Source organism: Anopheles marshallii, chromosome 3 (genome assembly GCF_943734725.1).
Source record: "Anopheles marshallii chromosome 3, idAnoMarsDA_429_01, whole genome shotgun sequence".
NCBI classification, from domain to species: Eukaryota; Metazoa; Arthropoda; class Insecta; order Diptera; family Culicidae; genus Anopheles; species Anopheles marshallii.
The window spans coordinates 28,732,975-28,757,296 of record NC_071327.1 but is presented as its reverse complement, the minus strand read 5'-3'; the positions used below and the strand labels follow the sequence as shown (position 1 = coordinate 28,757,296).

Below are 24,322 nucleotides of genomic sequence, written 5' to 3'. Positions count from 1 at the left end.
ATGACAACATGCACATAAAATTTTATTGCAATTGCAGCAATAATGGTACAAACTGTTGGGCATCGGTCGCTGCTGGGCACTCGCTTTAGCCACCGGAACTATCGGTGCTGGTAGGTGCTAGTGTTGCCATCTACACCCTGCCTTCCCACAAACTTTCATGTGGTGTAGCACATAAAAAAACAACAGATCGCTTCCTTTTTATGCAATTCCTTCCAGAGTTGGTTCGAAGAGCGAGAGAGGGAGAGAGAAAAACCATACTGATAGGTTCCCATCGCACGTACCGTTTTTCTTCTGTCTTGAGGAAAATTGAATTCCGAAACGAAGTAATTCTGCTACCCTCTGTATTGCTCCACCATAGAAACTGGGACACGGCACAGCATTTTCCACCAGTAGGAAACGATTTTTTCAACGCTAATCCAACCCAACCCAAGGGGGGAAAGAATGATAGTGTGAACCACAAATGGCCACAAAATGGCTACTGTTGCCACAGTTGCCCCAGGACACAGGGAAAAAAGAATGATATTAATAGAAATTTATGATAATACCATTTAATATTTTAATGTTTCTATTTGCCTCGTCCACCGTGTTGGTCCCAGTACCGGAACCTGGGGTTTAATTTGCTCGGCAAGAAAGCGGACCGCATTCTAGAAGTTGATTTTTTTTTTGTTTTTAGCATCAGATTTACCAACCAGAAGTGCCTACCTTTTGTGCATAACGGTCAGCAGCAGCATCATATGGAGCTACTCAGAAAAGGGGAAAAGTTTATGCTGACCGTCTCGATTCTCGATCGGTTGCTGTAGCTTTACGTCCTTCTGTTCGTAATTATTATCCACACTGATAGAGCAGTCCTTGCGAGTACAGTACTGTGGTGGCATGTGAGGAATTGCGGGAAGAGTCTCTGATGTCTCTTGTTTCTGTGGTGTATGCGTGAAAGTTGCTACTGCCTATTACGAGGGATGTAAACTTGTGTCTAATAAACCGGGCGATACCCGGAACAGCGGGGCCGGGCGAGGCCAGATTAATGTTTATCCTTACACCAGCCGGTACCGTGTGCCTAGGCAGGATGCACTTTCCATTCGAAACATATTTTGCCCAAACCCCCCAGTGCTCATTCACTTACCCTCGGGTCTCGCTCTCTTTCTCTCTCCTGTGTTGTGCAGATGTTCCCGATATCGTGTGCCAGGAGTACGCCGTGCCACACATGCAGGACCTCATACCGAAGATACCCGGCGGTTATGTGAGCGTGCGGTTGACGCCACCAACGTTGAACAACATCTTCCCGAAGCCACCGCCAGTGCCACCGCCGCCGGAGAAGTACTACGCTGCCACGGCCATCTGCAAATCGTCCACCACGCCAACGACACCATCGAACCAGCAGCAGCAGAACCAGCAGCTGAACGCCTACAGCGATCTGGATCTTGGCGTGTCCGACGACGATCTGCAGCTGAGCGAGTACCCGCGCGACAAGCTGGTGATAGTGGAGAAGCTCGGCTGCGGTGCGTTCGGTGAGCTGCACCTGTGCGAGACGAAAGGATACAGGTGAGAATGGGTGGGCTTCCCCTGCATGTGCACGCGTTGCATCATGCATTATTCAAAACCGAGTGCACGAGAGGTCTAACTTTTCGGGGCGACTAGAGAACTACGTACACCGGAACCCGGTTTCGTAGTGAAGCGAAACGATTAATTGAAAAGTTTTCCCGCTTGCCACCGACTACATGTGTCTGCAAGTGTGCGTGTGAGTGTGTGGTATGGGTAGATGAGACAAAGGATCGCCTCATATAAGGTCGGGTTGGTATGTTCGCGTTGTGTTGCAAATTATTACTCGATTATCCTGCTCCACTTCCGGGCCCGGAGTACATATGTAATTTAAAACTCCACGTCTGCTCCACCGGGCGAATGGCGTTGGAGTGGTGGTAAAGTGCAACCGGCGGGCGGCATTAACTAAACCGACCCAAGCTTTTCACAAAACTTTGACAGCGTTCGTCGTGCAACGTCACATGACGCGGTGGAAGGAGTGGGTTTGGATAAAATAAGCTCAATCTCCCGTGCCAATCCACCAACGGTTCATTCACAAACTACGAACAACCCATGCCCGAAACGGTTAGGCAAACATTGGGTTCGGGTTGCGTTTCGTCGTTATAACAAGTAAATTAAATAAATATTTAAAACCGTTCAACTAAAGCAGTACCCAAGCCCTAGGATGGAGGGGGGGGGGACAATCTGGGGAGAAGAACGCGTCCGGAAAGCGTGCGCCAAAGTGAAACTTTCTCCAAGCGGAAGTTTTTGGTCCGTTTTTGTCTCCACCGTTTTTTTTCTCTCTCTCTCTCTCGCTCATTGCTGTTACTCCCTTTTTGACAACCAACACCAACCACTATCCGGTCCGGAACACGGTGGAGCAGCTGAAGTTGGTCGTTTGCATTTTGCAAGCACCGACAAACGATATCCTGGAAGTGCACCCAGCGCTCTGTGCTATAAATGCTCTTGTCATACACTGTACCCTGTCCAGCATAAGCACTTTGTGTGGCTGTGTGTATGTGTGTGTGTTTAGAAAGGTTGGAGAGTTGCATTCGTGCATAGAACCCGAATACGATCCAAATCGGACGTACTTCACTCGGCCCTGATGAATACTACGATTCACTATCCTGATGAATAAAAGAGGCACCAAACTTTGCATCGTCCGTACGAAAAGTCCCACAACGACGACGTCGTTCGATGGTACCGGGACAGCAAGCTACAAGAACATCGAAAAGACTGCCGGTGCGGATTGCTAGATGTATGTCCTGCCTGGAAGGATTTGGCACCCGTTTCGCTTGCAGCTAGCCACCAGCTCCATGGCCCTGTCACCGTGTGCCGGTGCCGGGTTAAAACCGGACATGAACACAACTCGAGCTTACAGAGCGTACTTACGAATAAACGGAAAGCCCAGAACGTTTGCCGGCCGCCCTTCTTCGATCCCGTACAAGGTATAGCCCTGCTTTTGGCCAGGGGGACAAGGTTCGTGCATTTTAAATATCAACTCGACTTGTTTACAACGGTTTCGGGGACCAACGGGGGGCTGTCCTTGTACCGCAAACGGGACAGTGGGTGGTGTCGTCCAAACAGTAGACCCTGGAGCTGCACCTTGGGAGGTGGGTGTCCAATGTCCAGCTGTGGTCATGATACAAGATGAGCCAGCTGCTTGTCTCGTACAGTGTGTCATTTAAATTCCATTGCCCGTTGTGTGATGATTACATTTTTTTTACTCGTTATTAAAATATTTAAATTTAGATTATGGAAGGATAAGCTCGCCGCACAAGTTTGTTACATTTTATTCCAGGCTGGACCCAGTTGACTTGCCTCGCAAGTTCGACATTAATAGGTACAATATTGTGTGCTTGCTTTTCCATGTTTAGCGATGCAAACAACCAAGGAACCACTGTGCAATAGCTAAAATTGGCGAACGACAAAGAAAAACGACAAGCTATCCAGCTTATGGATTTCAATTTCTCATCCTTTGGCGGACACACTGGTCCGTATTGTTCGTATGCCCGGTTCACACTGGTGGCACAGGAACTCATCCAACAATTATGAGCTCTGTTTTAGCAAACGGTGCCGACCCGCCCATACAAGAGCTGGGAAGTTTTGATAACCTATCCACTGCCGATCCGATCCAATCCAGGCTTGGTGCCGTTTCGTTTCGCCGGAAGTAAGCTTAAGAATTCAAATCGAGTTCGTTTCCGAGTGTTATTTTTTTCCTCTCTTTACGGGACCCAGACCGGATGAGATGGACTGAAGTTTTCGTGAACCACTTTTGGCGGGTTTCGATTCCGTTGCATATTGAAACGATGGTAACGTTGTGGTGGAGTTTCACTTGGAACTCTACCCGAGGTCCTCTAGGGATAAACAATGTTTTTTTGAGAAGAACGTTGGTCCATTTTTTACAAATGCAAGGGTATCAAAACGATACGCAACTGTGCAACATTTCAGACGACAGCAGTTAACACATTGAAATGCCTTTTTCTCATTCCAGCTCCAACCTTGTTGCCGTTTCGACGCTGCGGCCAGGTGCATCGGATCACATGAAGAAGGAGTTCCGCTCGAAGGCGAAGCAGCTTAGCCGACTGAATGATTCGAACATTGTGAAGCTGCTCGGAGCCTGCCTGAAGGACGAACCGATCTGCATCGTGCTCGACTACAAGTTCAGCACCGACCTGAACCAGTTCCTGCAGGAGCACACGGCGGAAACAGGTTCGCTGGTCCAGCACAATTCCTTGAGGTGAGTTGGTGGGTGTAGAAATTCAATTCTTCAGTGTATTAGCTCCATTTCAATGCGTATTCTTACTGGAGCTTGTATACATCGACCTCAGCAGAATGCTTCTTCACTCATTGCAAGTTAAAATACGCACGTTACGTTATCTTCATATTTAATTTCACTTGAGCATATTACATTCACCATTCAACCCGATAAGATAGGATAAAGACAAAGCCGCTTCCTTCAGTGTACATCTTGCAGGACGATACCACCACGAAGCGGTATTATGTTGTCCGGAATGTTTCACAGTAAAACCACCATTCCGTCGGCACCAGCAGCACCAGCTCGGTTACTTAATCAAACGATAGCTTTTCGGTGCATGGTTGAGCGTTATTATCGCTGATCCGCTCACCGTCATCAGTCTACCCGTGGCGGGGGCGAGTTGGGACAAAACCCGAACCCGGTTGATGGACGTGTCCACGTCGACGTCCCGATTTCCCGAACTCCCGGCTAACTTGCCGCTCGGTTGGACAGAAAGCCTCCGGCAAACCACACACCGAAAGCTCCCGTCCAGACGGTTTCGAGGTAAAGCCGGGAGCTGCAGAAGCTGCCGTGGAGTTGCACATCACGAAGTGTCTAGCCCGTCCTGTCCCGTCTGTCACATCTTATCGCTGTGATGACACTCTCAGACGATCCCTATTCTCCGACGATGGCTGCGTGACTTATTTCGTTATTCGGTGCTGCCTCTACAACCCCCTTCCCTTTTTCGGAGCTGTTTTGCATCCATCCAGGGCCGAGGTCGAAACAAAACCCATCACCATCATCATCCTCATCATCGGTAGCATTGTGAATTATCTTTGTAAGATTAATAATTGATAGCTACACCGCATGGAAGCAGTCAGGCGGTGTAGACGAACCAGCAGACCTTTTTGGTGCAGTATTTCCGTGTTGATCCTAGCTGCATCCGAACGGTACCGGGTCGGGGATACGTCAGCAGATAAGGAAGTAACAGCTACAAAACCACATTCTTCGGACGGTGGTGGAGAATTGGTGATTGCAAAACCCCAGAAACAGAAGGATAAAGAGATGGTATTATAATATTACCGGACAACCCGGGCAAAGGGGGTAACACAAAATTCGTATCCCCATCTTCATGGAGCAGCAACTGTGCGGCCACCGTTGTCGTTGCATCTGGCAAACGATAGTGACTTCGCCGTTCCGAACCGACGCGGGCTTATCCACGTGCTGTGCAGCTGAAACAAGTGACCTACCATTGGAACCGCTTCCATATCCATGCGGTGTTCGCTAGCAAAACCATTTCAAGGTCCAACATACGATTCATACGGTAGTGTTTATTTGTCCGTGACCGGTTCACGGTTTCGCTTCAACACCATGCACACGGGTGGCAAGGATTTCTTTAGGCCACGAGGTTACGTCACACACCCGTTGCGATATCACCGAACGGATGTGCCCGGTGTTGTGGTGCACATTCTACTGTGCATTTCGATAAACTCTCTCTCTCGAAACCTCGAATGCAACATTTTCCAGGACATCACATACTCGGGCCACGGGCCGCACGGGGAAATTAAGTTTATAAATTTAAGGATTTTTGCACCACGGTCAGGCAAAAACGCAAACCAACACCCGGCACCGGGGCTTAATGGCCACTTGCGCGGTGAACCGTTGCGGTGTTGAGGAATCGACGGGGGGGTGGTTTTGCGACTCTACCCTGGGCCGATTTCATCCGCACACCGAGAGCGTCGTGTGCACGAGTCCTAACTGCTTTAAGTAATTTACAGTTGCACTTCGGGGTGGCATTTTTTTTTGTAATACTTTTTATTCCTGCCACATGAAACTACCGCACACTCTCGGGGGAAGTGCAACGGTGTTATGACAATGGATAGTTCCCCAGTGCGGGCTATCGTTCGGTGTTAGCGGTGTGGAACTGCAAGATATGTGTTTTTGGTGTTGAGCGTTCCGAGCGTGCGATAAAGTAGAGGCTTGTGAAGCGGCATTAACACAGCATAAGCCGGCACACCAGTGGAATTGCACTTTTCCGCACCACAAATAAATCGTTTCATTGAGCGTTGAAGTGAAGTTTTGCCGGTAGCCTCCCAGCGAGAAGCTGTACCGAGCTGCTTTGCAAAAAGGATGGTTTTGCTACGATAAGACTATATAAAACACTTAAAGCGTTTGATGATGTTCTTTATCCGATGTATGGAGGCAACTTTTTAATAACAACGTTTCGTTTGATTTCAGTTACGGGTGTTTAATTTACATCGCCACTCAAATAGCATCCGGAATGAAATACCTAGAGCAGATGAATGTAGTGCACCGTGACCTAGCGACAAGGTAAGTAAATGTTTGCCCCAATTGCTCACTTTTCCCTTATTAGTTTGTCAACACAAAAGCAGCTTTGAAATGCAATCAACTGGGGTGGTGGGGTGAAGTGAGTTCCTTTAACATTTTCTCTGTGATTGCATGAACACCGAAGCGGGAGAGCTTGTTTATTTCAGGATTGAATTACGTCTAATTTGAATGGTATCGGGTTTGGCAACCCGATCGCGCCACCAGGAACTTCTGCCAAAGTCGACATGCATTAGAACTTCCAAGCTGCAAAACGGGAAATGCACAAATCGCGTCACAGCTTCAATATTGAGTGGGTATTCATTTAGATGCTCCACGCTGGAACTCTACCATTTTGTTCTCGATTGGTTTGTTTTTTCCGTCTGGCATCCAGACCAGCAGTCTTCCAGCATTCTGAAGGAAAACAAACAAACCCTCCCCGATTGTGGAAGTTAAAAACGAATTCTCGGCAAAGATTTGCTACATTTGCTTGTGTGTGTGACGTTTTGCATACAATTTTCTTTTCCTTTTTCACCGTGTCGATTTACTAAACGGTTTTTTCGGTACCGTTCCAACCATTCCAACCCATTTCGATAGACCTGCTGCACCGTCCCCTGTGTCTGGGAATCAACTTAAAAGGGCTCTGCCCACCCGAAAAGGGCAGACATCCCATCTTCCGGTCCGAGGGGGTAGTCGAGTGGTGGTCTTGGGTAATCTCCCCTCCTCCCCTCTCCCCTGGGTTCGGGCGATGTGCACCCGAAGGGCTAATGGATTCCGCTTTGCACAAACTCTATTATTTATTCAAATGATTTGCTAATGCACTTTTCACACCGTCGTGTCCTTAAAGAGAGAGACAGATAGTAGAAGGGAGACGAAAGAGCGAAGAGTCGTTCTGGGTGGCTGCGAAAACAGCTTCTGGTATGGTTTCGGGGCCCAAGTGGGTCGGTTATCAATCGCAGCACTAGCAAAGAAGCCCACGGTGGGTTTTCTCCGATACGGCTGACGGGCAAAAGCGTCGGGTTCACAAAGCTGAAGAACACTGGTAAAGCACCGTGAGTCTGTCACGGGGAAAAGTGGCAAGATGATCGCCACGGATTTACCAAACCCGGGTGGGGAGCGTGGTAGGAAAATGTAGGGTGAATGGTGAAAATTTTCCAATTTTATTTACCACCTACCGGCACTGATAAATGTGAACACCCCCACCGAGGGCAGAAAACGAGAGAGAAAGCGTGGCTGAAACTGAGTCGACGGAAATAAATCACTATCATAATCATTACCGAGGGCGGTAAAAGCTCTCGGAATGATGAAGCCCCACGCGATGGAGGTGTTGGTAGAAATAAAGCAAATATTATCTACCTTTCCCAGCTTCAAGCGAAAGTCACTCTCACCTCACACACCCACGCCACCCGAAGGACAGGTGAATCGGTGAAAAGTGCTTTCCATCTAGAGTGGTCAGCACATACAAAAAAAATAACCAAGGCGACGAATATCCATTCCAACACCTCGTGTAAATGGGATGTAGTAGAAGGAAAACAAAAACCACCAACGACAAAAAAAGCGCAACATGGGGCACCATGCCAAAGGATTTTAAGGGATGGTTCGCTCGTTTTTTTTCTGCTTCACTGCCAACCATTCTCTTCAAGTCAACAGATTGCATAATGATGGCCACCCTGCTCCCGCGACTTCACGCAAGCAACGCCCCCCGAACGAATGGATGCCCACATAATGAGGTCCATTCATCTCGCGTCACCTGACAACCTAGGCATCCTTGCGCGGTGGCATAACAGGCGTTGAAAAGGTGGCAAGATCGGGGGAAAAAAACCTAGCACAATCGAGACCCCAAGTTGGGGTGCAGGTGGTGGGAATGGGCGGGAAAATAATCATAATTCTCGGACCGGAGTTTTTGGGTGCAAGTGGAAGAATGGAAAACTTCCGGCGACAGACGAGAAATGAATGTTGCTTTCAGCGGCGTGATAAATCAAAAGAATGCGCTCGAAGGAAAAAAAAAGCAGATAGGGAAATGACAGCAAAGATTCCGCAACCTGTAGTTAAGGGAAACGTCAGATGCGGGGCTGGGGAAATGTAAAAAGTGTTTTAAGAACATTTGAATATGTTAGGGCAGATGGCAGATTGAGTGTGAAAATTATTTTCTAATCGCTTTTTAGGTCGTGCTGTAAAACTGTATGTAGCAGTTTCATACAATTCAACGTCAATCGTTCCTTAAATTGAAGGGCCCATAGTATTTTTCCTGTTAATTGAAAAAAAACAGTTGGATGAGTGTTCCTTCCAAGGTTTTACATCAATAAATAATGTTTATAAATTGTTGAAAGGGCTTAAAGAACTTTAAAGGAATTTATTGTATTTTTCAGAAGTTTCATTTTTTATACTGGTAGTATTAACGAAACAGCACATTTCTAAAGAGCTTAATTTATTATAAACATCAGAGCTCATGTTCTTATACTCACGACATGTAGAAACACATATAATTCATATAGTTTTAATATTTTTAGTGCCCTAGAGATGAATTAATTTCCCTCCAGTCTTTGTCAGAGTTAGAGGTTAGACTCATTAAAGCTCATTAATCTAAAAGAATCAACCGCATTACGTGCTGACGGCTATTATTGAACTCCTATTTATAATTTTATTTAATACTTCACTAAGGACTGAAACCATAAACAATGTACAAACAAGTATGCAATGTACTTTGGCTCACTGCAGACAGGATTTAGACGATCAACACTCGAGACTAGAAATAAACCACACTGCAACAATCGTTGACATCCTAGCGACAAGTGCTGTCAACCACAGCTAGACGACATTATTCATTAAACCCAGCAGTACCGTGTGTCCTTATGCATGCCCCGCACCATTGTGTTGCCGAACAGAGGCCGCTTCATGCCATAATTTTATCTCCGCTCCGCATAGTTTTCCCCAAACTAACGCAGCACTCCGCGTGGTTAGCAGGGTGTACCGATCATGTAACGATGCCGTGTCAAGCAATCATAAATCGTAGAGCAAATAAAAATCATCCTACCGAACAAAAATGGCCACCGCGTTTTCGTCCACCGTAGGTGTGATGGTGTGCGTTGATTTCAATGGATTGGCACCCGGCAATTTGGCGCAATGGAAGGTCAAAGTCTCCCCCCGCTGCACGGCTCGGTGTAACATCAGCATAAAAATGCCACATATTTACGCTTCCCCGTTGCCGTTGCAATAAAATTCAAATTTGACGCCCTCCGAACCATTTTATTGTAACAGTGGATCGATGGAATAGGTGGCAGGTCGATCATAATTCTGACCCCTCACTAAAAGGGATTAAATTTTGGCTTTTTCTTTGCGGTTTCTCTTTCAATTTCTCCAATTACAATCAAAAACTCCTTTTACAATCAACAAATTACACAAAAAGCTTCATTTTTATGTGTTTTTTGCTCCCTTCGAAAATAGCACCGTATGCGTATAAATTAAATCCTAATCCCTACTCAACGGTCATTAAAGGGATGTCGGTTGGTTTGGCCAAATAAAACAAAACAGCAGTCAGTACTTCCGAGATGGATATTTCAACCACCTCCCCCAGGACTATATCGTTGGTGTGAGAGCCCCCACGCTCTCACGGTCAGCATAATAAACGATAACTAATAACAGTATTCTTTCGGTGCCTTTTCCCCCTTTGTTTTAACGGTACATGGAGTAATTGAGTTGAAGTGCTCACGAGATGACCATTTCGTGGTGAACCCCACGGACATTCGGTTTGTTTAACGACGAGTGTAAATAACTGACCACGTAAGGGATAAATTATGTAATCACTATTACGCATGCACGCATGTTACTGCTATTGCCCTTGTAGCGTAGGTTTTTAATTGTTTGAAATGTTTCACTCTTTTAATAAACAAAAGATTCCCCAATTAATCGGAAGTAATAGACCAATTTCTGCTATTTTTCCAAAATATCTGCCAAATTAGTGCAGCTTAGATATTACTTATTCATATTTTTAACAAAAAATATGCGAACTAAGAGACTTTAATTCGTGTTTAATGCAAAACACCAACCAACCAGAATGGCCAATTAAATTCCACATCCGGGTGTGTACATGTTCACTTCTTCAGAGCAAGCGATTATCCGGCCATCGACATCGATAGCAAATCGTACCGTAATGCCCATAAGTGACCATAACGCTGCTCACGATAATGCTCGACGATAATTCTTTTGCAACCACGGCTTAACGGATGCCCTTGACAAATCCCTCGCACGGGTCGAGTATCCTTCCGCGCCAACCTGGCTGCTGGTGGGGTCTTACGCGCAGATTAGAGTGAAGACGTAAAGCCTCAAATTTATGACACTTAGCAACGGCACACACATACGGTACATGGCTTAGTGGTTGGGTAGGTAGCAGCAACAGTAGAACACTACAAACACACCATTTGGCAATGTGAGTAGATAAAGAAATGTGCTGCATTACTTAAACGCGTTAAAGGTAAGCTTTAACTATTGTCCATAAATTAAGCAGGTTGCTTTGGCTCAGGTGTTGCTATTGACAGCGAAACCATCCCGCAGGCTAGTGAAGGCTGATGAGTCTGTCGTTTCCATTTTCCGATCAATTACACACCTTGACTGAGGTGGCCCGAATTAAAAGTGTGTAAAACATTTGCACACACAACACAGCCTGGAGCATCGGGCGATCACTCCATCCATCACTGTCATTCCGCGCGCGCGTGTGTGATGCATTATCCCCACAGTGCTGCCGGGGACAGTTTGGTTGTCCACGCGAGAAGAACTCCCTGCTGCAATTTCGACCACTCCAATTTTGCACCATCCCCAAATGGGAAATTTGGGGAGGAGAGTGTTTGTACCCATACACACCACCCATCTCCATCACTGATCAATCAATCCGCCATCGTCAGCGTATTGGTTAAACGGTTTTCCATGCCCACAGTGCCAATCGCTAACGAAGGCTTTATTATTATTTAGCTATCGGCTTTTTATTTAATTCACGCACCTCCATTGATACCGGATGGAGCTAATTTGTCGTCCACGCGCGCGGTGTTTGCGAGAGCACTACTGGTGTATATTTACCGTCCAAGTGCTTCACCTGTCCATCTCGTTTTTATTTTCGGATGTGGTTTGTCAACTGTTGCTGGCGGGGAAAATATTGTTCACGGAAAAATAGTACAAGCAATCACACTGGCAACATATAATCTCACCACGAGAGGAAACAAAAAGAAAACGCCACTGTGTAGGACTCCCCCGTCACGATCGCTCTTCAGAATTGTGCGAATTAATGTGTAAATTATTCAACAGGCTCCATTCCGTCCGAACAATGCGCTTCGTTTGAAGTTCGCATCGCGGGTGTATTGTTGTGCGTCATCTTGACCGACTGGTTCTGCGAGTGCGTCATATTCACGCGCTGGATTAATGGGAAAAAATGCAGTTTTATTTTCAACATGTATGTATAATGTACCACTGGCTTTGGGTGGCAACCTGTTGACGGGTGAGTGACGAACGCGCAATGTGCTGAATTGTGTCAATTTGATGGCGGTACTGTTGATTGGTTTCGTGGGAAGTGTTTTTGGACCGATATTTCCACTGGGACCAAATAATATTTTTGATATGCTCATGACAAGTCCAATTATTTTTGAAGTACCTTTCATCTTTTTAAGTGTTGCCAATTTTTTGACTTTGTTAAGCACAAATTCAATCAAAACAAACTACTCGTAAAGTCAACTTACTAAGCCAAAATTACTCCAATACTAAATTACATATTTGCACCACATAGATAAGTAAGCATTAGCGCCATTTTGAGCTTTTCTAGCTAAATCAGTTAGAATTTTGCTAAATATGAGCGTTATCTGTAAATAATGCATTCTTTTTTGCTTTTTCATGGCTTGCTATGCAATAATGCATGTCCCTTGTAACTCAATGTTTCCCCGGATCGCATCTGGGTTACACAACTCATTCCATTATTCAGACACTACTGAATGACCTGGCGGTAGCAAAAACACAGGATTCGTCAGAGAAAAAAAAGTTGCCCAGTGACGGACATTCGGTCACTTTTCAACGCCAACCCTTATTTCCTTGTCGAGCCAAACCACTTGCCAATCGCGCACACACACACCCATTGTTCCATCCAACATGTGGAAAGCTTTCATGTGTGTGGGAGCTTTTAGTTTTTTTTTACCAACATGGTGGTTTAAACTCCGTTCGCGTCACAAACAACCGGGATAGTATGGGTTTTGAATAATTTATTTATTTGCAACATGACAAAGGTTTTTGTTTTTTTCGTTGTTGCCCTTTGTTTTCACACTGTTCTGCCACACATCACCCCACCGTACGAAAAGCTGTGTGCAATTGTTCGTTCGCGAGAAAGGTGACTCCATTTTGCCACTCAAACAATTTGCTTTCAGAGCATTCCGGGTTATTTTTTTTTTTTGCAGTATAATTTTGACAACTGTCATTTCGCGCAATTTGAAAAATTTACTCTTCTTCTTGTGCAAAGAAATATTTGTGAATGCGTAACGGAGAAATAGAGTGAATGTAAGCGTTTGTGTATTGTTTTTTTATTGCATTTTTCCATTCACATACACACACAGACACACACAAAAGCGTAGGTGTACGAGTTCGATACCGAACCACAAAGGCAGCAGGAATGTCCTGAATGTCCGGGAAACAAGTGCCTCGACACGGTTGACATGTGACAATTTTACCACATACAATTAACCGCATCACCACCAGCTACATATCCGTTTCCGTGACAGCGGAACTTATGATTATGAATGCAATAGTGCAGCTTAAAATGTTGTTTCCATTCCTTGCTGAAGAGAGGAATAATGTGCCATCAGTTTTTTTGTGGTTAAAATAGACAGAAATTTAATCAACTTAAACTTTCGGTTGGTTGAATGCATTGCAAATATGAGTGACTAATGATTCTTTGCCAATGAGTAATTGTTGCTTTTATAGCCTTTTGAGCTTTAATATAACGTGTAATATTTTTGAGCTTATAACTCAAACCTGTAAATCGAAAAACATTTCAGTTAAATATTTTAAAAGCCTGTTTCCGTCCGCTAACGTAAGATATCTTCCTAGCATACGTTGCATCACACTGCAATCCTGATGGCTTAGTTCCACCCTCCGATAAACAGACCGTATTATCAATTTACTTAAGTTACGCAACTGTCATGTAACCGTTTAGCGTATGAAAAACAGCTCCACACATAGCTATAAAACGAGCAACAACTACAAAAAAAAGACCAATTCGATTCACGCTCACACTGTTTGCATCATTTGTTTTGATTACTTTCAATAATCTACAGTGTGCGCGTAAACCTTACCATAATTCATTTTAATAATTCATTCCGAGGTCAACGGCAAACGAAAGCGATGGCAAAGTTCGCTCGTGAGTTTAATTTGCTCGATATGTTCGGTTTTATGTGTGTACCCATTCCTTTCCACATTTACTTTGAGTTTACCATCGATCGATAATGCGGATCGCACATATGGACATTATCACCGGCTTTCGGAAAGATGTGAGATACAACAATCAACGCGCAACATCGTTGGACCGATGGTGGAGGGGAAAGAAAACAACAACGAATCAGAAAAAAAGAAACCTTCCAACGGTACAACTAAGTGGCCGGGATAGTGTGGCAAGAGACAGCCGGGTTTGGGGATCATCTCATCTCCGTTCATGCCTGTAGATTGCGATAATAAAATATCCAATCAAGAATATTGCACCGGGTCTCCGGGTCCGGGGCCTTTTGCTGCATTCTGTCGGCGTGTCGGATGCAATGCGAAAAATGCATGAAGCGCAGGGTGACAACGGAGGTAAGGTTGGGCGGCGAAACCCATCGCCAACCCATCGTTAGTGGCGAAATTAAATGCAAACAGAGCAGGAATTGGTCGCAGGTCGGTCCTTTTTCCGCCGGCCTTATGGCGGCAACGGACGGTTTCCGACTGGGCGTGTTCGCATGAGAGGGCACGGGATCCGAGGGTGATGATGCATTCGACCATTAAAAGGACCGAAAATGGGGCTTCCACTATGGAATCTCTCCGTGGTCGGTGAACCCAACGGCATTGGTTTATGTTCTACAACACTCACCCAATAAATTACGTTATCCACTTGTTTCGGTATAAAGAATAATTAAACTGTATTTTATTCCCAATCAGCATCAATATTGACGATACGTTATGTACGATATATAAGAATATAAAAGTTCTAAATACATCCCCTAACGTTTGAATTTATTTGCTTGAATAATATTGGGTGTACATGTAAGTTGCTCGTGTTTTTTCCCCATTATTTGTGGTGTTATTGTGTAAAAGTTAATAAAAAGGTTATTGTCGAAGAATTGAACATCAGAAACTACAACTTGTTGACAATGTGTCCAAGGAGACGGCCTACTGGGTTTTTACATATGTTCGGAGTTATCCTAAGTTCTTCCAACTATATTCCCTTAGACGGGAAAATCCGTGGACGGAATTTTGCACTTAGTAAAAAATATCTATTTGATATACATTTCGGCTGATGTTCTGATAATTTAAACGATATAGAACTAGCACTTCCAGCAAATGACGTTGTTGTGTCTGACATCTTGCCATGATTTAGGTCGAAAAAAATTACAACTTTATTAAGATTGATCGTATTGTCTAATATACTACATGTTTCATGTCAAATATTTGAAAAAATTACTTTACTACAACTACTTACTTGTTGGCGCACTATATCATATTCATGCTTTTATAAAATTATTCACTCGTTGTAAGCATTTGACCCTTTTAACACATTCTTTACAAACTTCTCATATGTCAACGAACGTATCGAAAGCTGTCAATTATGACGAATAGTTCACGTAAATTGAAAACCGAGATCTGATTAACAATCAAACGTTTCCTATTTTTGCATACCGTCCCTTAAGTAGTGGAATTATCTTCCCCATTACTTCATCAATTCCGATCACCAATCGCAATAAGTCCAGCGGCACATATAGCCCCGACTCAGAGGAGGCAACATTAAATAATGCTTTCCACTTTGCAGCCTTTCCAAAAGTCAGAAATTATATTTTCGCGCCAATTTGCGCTCATTCGAATGGGTTGCAAGTTTTGCGGGAATCTCTTATGCAGCTTTTAGGGGGGCCATCACTACTATGAACCGCATCGATGGAGTCGCCCAGTTCGACGGCAAACAACGGAACATCGGACCGAACCGATAGGTGGCCAATAATTTATAAATGTAAACTCGCCTGCCACAGAAGGGAAGCCGCTGTTTGCGGAACGATGTTGCATTTTTGGGGGTTAAAATTAAGTTCCCTTCTCGTTCCACCGGTTTCTCATCGGTTTCTTACTCCGCAGCACGCGGGAAAGGTTGGCGAACAACCCGGGACGCTATGGTTACCAGCAGTTTATGCGTTCATACCCATCGTTACCAATGCGGGCAGATTCTTCCAATGTAGTTCCGTTTCCAGTAACGGTCGACCATTTCGCTGACCGAAGCAACGTACGGAACCGACCATGGAATGTCGATGTGCATAAGTGCGTTTATTTATTTAGGATTTAATTTATTATATAAACGGTGTGTGCTGTTCATTGTTGCAGAGTGCCCCTACGGGTACGAGTGGTTATTAGGCGATTTTCGGCGAGTGTAAGAACCATCTACGTCTTCCCGTGTGTCGGATGGCGAGGCGAATATTTGAACCCGAGCTTGCAAGAGAGATGGGAAAGTGGGCAACAGATACCCATCGATCGGAAGGTGATGAACGATACCAGGTGAATCGGGAGACATAAAATTGCACATTTTCAAACGTAATCGACCCTGGAGCCGTACGCTAAAATCCAATGAACGAGAGCCCTTAATGCCAGCCTGGCTCAAACCTCGCCTCATTTCGCTTCGGCATGAATCGGAGGCCAGTTAGCTGGTCTGCCGGTGAAACATTTAGGACCATGCACACACGCCCGCGCGCCACTCGTCCATAGTTGGTTTGGAGTGCAGGGCAGGAAATTGATACGGTTACTTCCTTTGGGAATGAGTTATGGCAGTAGTCGGCAGCGTTGAATAATTAATCTGGAGTGTAGTTGATTTATACAGCTCTGCTCCGTTCTCCATCCGAGGAGTCTAGAGTGGTTTTTACTCCCCACGAATCGATTTTGCTGCGGAGGATGTAAGCGAAAGGTACCATACGAGTTAAAATTGGCGGCAGACAGCCACATAAAACCGGTTCCGAGTATTTACGATTGAGCCGTAAAACTCCCGATTAGAGCAATTCGAAAACCGCGCACATCATAAGCCTCAAAGGTTTGAATAGGGGGCTCTATGAGTGGGCTTTTGGTAAATTGTACCGCAAACCGCGAACTGCGCGATTGAAAAGCAATTGGAATATTTTACAAATCCCTTCCTGATTCGTATCTACCCAAATGTGTGTCTCTCGTTGTGGCGGTGCTTATACTAATGGCGTTTTTATTTTAAACATATTTCTCTATTCTTTTCTATTTGCTCAACCCACAGGAGTTGCTTAGTTGGACCACAGCTGGAGATAAAAATCTGTACACTAGGAACTGTGATAAATCGCATAGCATATCCTGCAGACTACTGCCACCTTGAAGGTGCCGGAAGACAATCACAACCAATGCCGATCCGGTGGATGGCCTGGGAGAGCGTGCTAATGGTGAGTAGGGAAGAAATCTTCCGATCAAGCGCGTCTTTCTGCTTTCCGATTCTCATACGTGGTATTGTGGTTCCTGTTGCAGGGCAAGTTCACGTCCAAGTCGGACGTCTGGTCGTTTGCCGTAACGCTGTGGGAAATTTTAACCTTCGCCCGAGAGCAACCGTTCGAGAATCTGAGCGACGACAAGGTGATCGAAAACATCGGCCATATGTATCAGGACAACAAGAAACACGTAAGTAAATTGCATGAAGCTGCTGCAAGATTGATTAACAACATGTACAATGATGAATTAGGTACTGCTCAATTATGGTTCCATTTCGTACATAACTTTCTTACAAAAGTACACATGGTTTCGATACAAATATTAAAATTTCCTGGTCACGGCATCACAGCATATAGAAAAAAGGGAGTATTTAAACAAAAGTTAGAAACAAAAGAGACCACTCAATATTGGAAAACGTACTTTGTGCGATCGAATAATGGCTGCCGTTGGGCGACGATTCGTCCAGTGAGCAATCACAGCAACCGGGAATCCAACGTTTTGTCATATTTTCCAACCACTACATGTCGATGAACATTATCATTCCATCTGCGTGATGTACATGGGAACACCAATGGTTTCAATGCACGAAAAATGTACTTCGTCAAAATGGTTCGTTTTATGTTCAGTCCCGGTGTATTTGTTACAGTTCCTTCATGTGTTTGTATAAGCTTTCTGTGATGGTTTTTACAAAAATAAACAGTAAACGTGAACCATATTTGAGCGAACGTGATTTCGTTGACAATTTGTCATTTGAGGAGATTTATGGAACAATTTGTAGATGAAGATGGTGTCCTTTTTTTATTTGGCAAATTAACGATTTGTACTTGGACGTTTATTAAGATTAAAAAAAGGAAAAGCATAATAAAATATTATGTTTGCTTTCAACAGTTTGGCAGTATGCTCTCCGTATGTACAAAATTATACAAATGAACATCGATCGTGAGACTTCATTCATTATAAAGCTATTCAAGGTGTCGATCAGGATGTCAGAAGTATTCACCACAAAAAAAGTATTAAAATATAAGTAAAAGTAGTTCACAATTGTTGTTTTGTTCTCACGAGAACCGTAATTGATTGTTTTTCATCGAATTAATCGTGTCCTTTGAGAAAGTTTGAGCAAAACCCATGCCCAAATGACATCCGGTATGTGTTAAATATATCAGAGATTTGTCACATAAGAGCAGCACACAAACACACCGAAAAGGGTAACGTTTGTAAGAAGCGAAGGATTTTCCCGAAGCTATTTATAATTTGAACATTTATAATTCATAACCACACGTCGTTGACATCATATGTTACGTATTTAGGGGTTGGCTTTGGTGTGTTTTTCGAGCAACCCCAAATAATCTACGCCTCAAATTTACCGGCAGGGATGATACCGACCACACACACATACACACACTCGACCCATCAGTCAAATGTGTGTAATTTTGTCCTATTTTGAAAAGCCGGTTTATGTGGTTCCTTAGCACTACTGAATGAATGATGAACCTTGAATAATCCATGCACGGTTCCCGGCTACCTGACAGGCGTACCATTCTAAATCGAAAGCAGCAATACACAAAACGGCTTTAGCGTATACTCCCGGCACGGAGGCAACCCTTGCCGAATCAAAACCCCGAGTGGTAGTGTCGGGCAGCTTAGTGACGTACTTTAAATCGGATCGCCCCGGAAGCATCCTTTGTGTGTCTCGCAAGTGTAAAAATAATTAAATTCATCATTTGTTCAAACACCACTCTCACTTCGGGTGAGGGTTGCGCGAGAAATAATCACGCTTATTAGGTTCTGACTGTAATGAAATTCATGTGTCTTGCGTTCCTAGGCTGACACCCGTTTAGCGGCGTCGGCAAAACGATGCTGCGATCCCTAATGGCGTCACACATTTATGACGCCGCGGTGGGAAATTAAAGGTAGGCGATCCTTGCGATCCTTGTATCTCTGCTTGAGATGAAGAATGGGACCATGATTGACGCAACCAAACGCAGTTCCCGAGGCCGCTCGTTGAGTGAAAGCCAAGGTGCCGAAAATAAAAGAAAACACCATCTGTATCATCTGGAGCGGCACAAGATGCGTTGGTAGCGTTTAATTGCCGCACCAGCCAGTGCCCAACCAACCCTTCTACGTTCGGTTTGTGGTGTGACGTCGTGTGAAGAAAGTACCACCACCCGAACGGTTGAAACTTTAATCAGGTAATTAATATTAATGACTAATGTCGCGCCCCGTGTCACGTCTTCGGAAGCGAGCACAGTAAAGGCATCACTTCAGCGAAAACCGTGCCAGAAGGCGATGTGGTGACTTAAAATTCAAACGTACCAACACACGTACACGACCAGCCGGAAAGGATCAATCTTCTTGCCGTTTCTCTCGTTATGCTACCCCAAACTCCACAGATATCCTGACGAGGCGTCAATCATACGAATATGGCACACATTAATGCCCCCCCATGGCTTTCGTCTTGGCCCCGTTTGCTAGGGGGTTCCGTTACCCATGATGGGTTTGGTTTAATTCTAATCGCAACAGCATGCACGTTCGAAACAATTCCTAGTCGGCTGAGGTTTGAACCCAAGTGCGCACGCACAATCTGGCGTTGTAATAAATATTAAATTACACTATGAATAATGATTATTCGCAGCTCTTGCCGAAAGAGGCTTTCCACAAACCTCCACAAATAAGCGATTGCTTAAATGCGATCGGATCGCTACCACACCGGAATGATTTTCTACTCCACCGGATGCAATCCCGGATGCAACCGGTTCGATCTTAATTACATGTACACGACTATGTATGCCAAATTCCCCGGGCTGCAATTCACCGTGGAAAGCGTCCTGAGGCAAAACACACACACATCCTGTCTTGAGTTGGAAATTAACTTTAAGTATCACAAACTGTGCAAAACAATTTGTCCTTCCATTACGCTCACTAAAGCTTCACCGGAAGAGCTGATGCATGATTCAGGCAGAAACCATCCCAACACTTTGTCAAGAAGCCTCAGGACGACGAGGCACCGCGTTGGTAACGATGGTGCGGTACGGAAAAAGTGAACTTATTAACATGCCCCAATAAACACGAAGGTTAATTATGTATGAGCATTAAGTGACGCTCTGTTGCACTTGGCTGATGAACTCTTGCTGAAACATGACGTTCATAGTTGCTACAGGGCTTAAGTCATGAATCAATTTTACAGCCGCTTGAATTTAAACCGACGCAAGAAGGGAATTTTTTTGTACGCTGCAAGCTTTTTTTTATAAAGGCCATAAGGTCAAACAATAATAAGCTCTACATGGGAAACGAAATGGCATTTTAGTTGCATTTCAAGATGAATGATTGCGCATGAGATTGTAATACCAACGTATTCAGACAAACTTGAGCTATTACAGTAGACAGTACAATGTTACATGATGCTGATGTAAATACTATACTTGTAAAATAACTCTGTTGCATACAAACAACGATATAGCGTGCATCCCGATATGATCTATTCCCTCTGGTGTAGAGTTGGGAGAATTCAACCTTCAAACAACATGAATCTATGGACCACCCTCTGTGCAATTCAGGAAAGAATCTTTAGAGAGTCCTTTCATGAGTCGTAAGACTAAGATGTATTTCGTCAACATCCTAAATATTCAGTTCTGCACTTAAACGGACATTAGTCCAGAGTGACTTAATGAACTGCTGCTGGAATTGCTACTTTTCCAATCAAATAGTGAAGTCCTTATCCCACGAAGCACCAGTGCTGACAAGCTAAAACCTGCGGGTTATTCGCAAGGTTCGTACAACTGTACCGTCGAAAAAATGTAAAATGATTAAATAAAACTATCATTGAATTTACCACCAGCGAGCAGTTTTATTGGAAATCAGTTACATTTCCGCTTCGAGGGATGATACAAAATTCAAACCACTCCTGTATTAACCATCGCAGTGAAAGTGTCTTTCTTCATCAGCGATAATTCAAATTGATAGCCTTCCCACCGTTGGTAGCGCAATAGAAACAAAAAAAAAACGAAGAAGGAAGCATTCATCCCCGTACAAGCAGGACATGGTGAAGAAGCAACCCGTTTTCCACCTCCAATCACTCAACCGTCAACCGGAGAGGCACCTTCATCTTGCAGTGGGACGTCGGGAAGCGCAGCAATGGTTTTGTGTGCTGTTCGTTCGTTCGGTTCTGTCGAATCGAATTTCGATTGATTGACGGTGAGCGAGAATGGTGGTGTTCGCTTTCGCTTCGATTTTACAAGAGCCTCTTGAATTTTCCGGACATGCTTCTTGCCATCAGCCTGTGGTACACTTCGTCCGCGTCTAACAATCAAGACAGACGGCGGTTGCTGGGTGTATGAGGTTGTTTTGTGCCTTCTTCTACCAGGTACATGTCTGATTGTGAGGCACATTACAACAAACGCTCTCTGCGGAGGAGTGTTCCTTTCCGCAAGTTACACACACACACACAGGTTCTTGATGTAGTGCTAAAACAATGACCTAACGTGGAATGAATGTTACACATTCCGTCATGATGTAGCTCTTTTCAAACGCTTCCGGCGGCACTGAATTGCAATCGATGGATTAGGTTGTACTATTTCGTTTGGTCTGATTTTCATACATTGTGCTGGCGTAAAAAAGAACTTCTCTTGCGGAAAATCTGCATTAATTCAGTGGAAATAAAAATGAATACTAAATTCCGGTCCCTAGTAACAGTTCCAAGTGCTACACACTCCTTCGTGCGCTAGTTTTCCCCCGCTTTTCGATCCTCGTCACTTCCGATACACGGAAGTTCCGTTTTACTCATTATTTTTGATGTAGTGCTCACTCCTTGGCCCGAATGCCGAAACTCAAAAACCCACTTCATCTTTTCAACTCTAATGAACATTACACAATTGTGAAATGTCACTTTTCAACAGCGTAAACCCGACCGAGCACGTCTCCATTCGGACACCACGTTTACTGGTAAATTAAAACGATAAAGTGGTCGGTTACGGCCGGTTTGCTTCTTCCACCAGTTTCGCAGACTGGCACATTTTTTTTTTTCACAAACTCAAAACGGAAGGATAAAAAAATGCGCCATCTCAAGCGGTAGTCACCACCACCTCAAGCATCTGTCTCGAGTGGAAGTTTAGTACTTGAGTGTGGGGAGTTTTGTAATTTTTAACAACAATCACTCGTAGGAACAGCCTGCTGAGTTAACGGTCAACTGTAATGTTTGAAGCGTTTTAAATCCTCTGTGTGGTTTCACTTCTCTAGCTGAGTTGTATCTACGGACAGGTGTTTGCTAGGGAATTGCTTAATGCAACACGTTAACTTGTGCCATTCGTTTCTCTTCATTCTAGCCACAGATTTGTAGAATTCTTTACTTCTTGAACTCAAATTTCACCACTAATTAACCGTTTTTTTCTGTTTATTCTTCCAATGTGCTTGCAGATTTTGCTTCCAATTCCCGTCGGATGTCCGCGAGAAATCTACGATCTGATGTGCGAATGCTGGCAGCGTAACGAGGCGAGCCGGCCAAACTTCCGCGAAATCCATCTGTTCCTGCAGCGGAAAAATCTTGGGTACAAACCGAATGCTTCCCTTTAGACTAAAAACAACACACACAATTCCAACGTACACAACCCACACTAGAAAGAATACACGGACCCACTCACAACACCGAAACAAACAAAGCGGAAATCATCACCTCGCACACCCATCTATCTTTTGTTTGACGCGTAGCACCTTTTTTTGTCGTCAAAAGCAAATAGAAATGAGTTACGGAAACGAGACTAATGAACGAACGAACGAACGAACCTCCAGCATGGAGAAAGTATAGTTTAAATGTAAAAAGAAACGAGAAAAAAAACACACGCACGTCCATCATTGTACAAAGCATGCATATTGTTTAAAAAAATTAAATTATTCCATTCCCCAATCCAGTTTGACGAATGTGTGTGTGTGTATGTGCGTTTTTCCTGTCGCTTCTTCTACGCGAACGCTTACTTAATTAGTGCAACGACCTGTTTTTTTTTTTTTTCACAGCTTCACACTTCATTTCAATTATATTTTTGTTTAATCGAGGATTTGTTCTAGTTGTTTTTTCCAACTGTGATTTTCATTGTTTCCGGCGTCCTTTTTTTCCATCACTTTCATACCTTTTTTGTCGTTCGATCGTGTTCGCTTTACCACCTGGCTGTTGTGTGTCGAGTTTTGCACCAAGTTTACAATTTTTGTTGTTTTTTTCCAATCGTTTTTGCAAGAAGTGAAATGAGTTTTTCGGTTTGCAATTGTATTTTGTGTCATTGTTTCTGTTCCTTTTCGTGCTGTTGTTGCTTTCTGTTTTCACGTGTGATACGTATACAGGGGTAGTATTTGCATTGTTTACCTTCTCCATTATCCGCATTCTACCTACATAAAGGTAAACATTGGTGTGTTTCTTCTTTTTGGTGAATTTTACAAGTGTTTTTCTTTTTTAATAGCACACAAACACCACTCTAAACAATTACAGAAAACAAACTTTAATGACAATGAAAAAGCGGATCAATACCAGGTTCATCTCACTAACATGTTATCTTTCCATTTTCTCTTCCATATCGTTCTCTCTCAATTCCTTCTCTCTTCCTCTATTTTTCCATTTGCAGTGAGTATTTTCACCACAATTAAAATAAAAGGAGCAACAAAATCCGTGCTGTCGCACACAGTTTACTGAAACAATGTATTTTTGTTTGTTCTTTTCTTGATGAACATACAAATCTCCCTTCCGAATCGAATCCTTGGCACTCACAAAACTCATTTCCCCGCACACACCCACATACACTCACGATCCGCAGCCCAACCGCACACCGTTCTAGCTGATCCAGTCCGGTTGATGACGGCCAAGCGAACGAAAACGCTAACCAGAAACTAGTGAGGGCGAAACCGGAGCCCACTGTTGAAGTGAGAGTCTTTCGAAAGACTGCTTTTGACAAACCGAAAACTCAACTTTGGTGCGAAACAAATCGATGTCAGTAGGCGTGGTGAAACAGAAAACAGATGCGACGACTGGACGTGTTGGATGTAATTATTAGTGTACACGATCAGCGCCAGGACGGG

At 44.1% G+C, this 24,322-nt stretch overlaps 1 protein-coding gene across 1 annotated transcript in view; it reads left to right on the top strand.

Annotated features, from left to right (window-relative positions):
- LOC128711088 (discoidin domain-containing receptor tyrosine kinase B) overlaps positions 1–24,085 on the top strand; it is a 118,292-nt gene extending 94,207 nt beyond the window's left edge. Inside the window, exons 11-17 of the mRNA XM_053805951.1 lie at positions 1,161–1,539; positions 4,010–4,255; positions 6,491–6,583; positions 17,067–17,226; positions 17,309–17,458; positions 22,679–22,809; positions 24,061–24,085. Coding sequence (XP_053661926.1) covers positions 1,161–1,539; positions 4,010–4,255; positions 6,491–6,583; positions 17,067–17,226; positions 17,309–17,458; positions 22,679–22,809; positions 24,061–24,085 — 1,184 coding nt within the window. The remainder of the gene's footprint in view (positions 1–1,160; positions 1,540–4,009; positions 4,256–6,490; positions 6,584–17,066; positions 17,227–17,308; positions 17,459–22,678; positions 22,810–24,060) is intronic.
- The last annotated feature ends 237 nt before the right edge of the window (positions 24,086–24,322 follow it).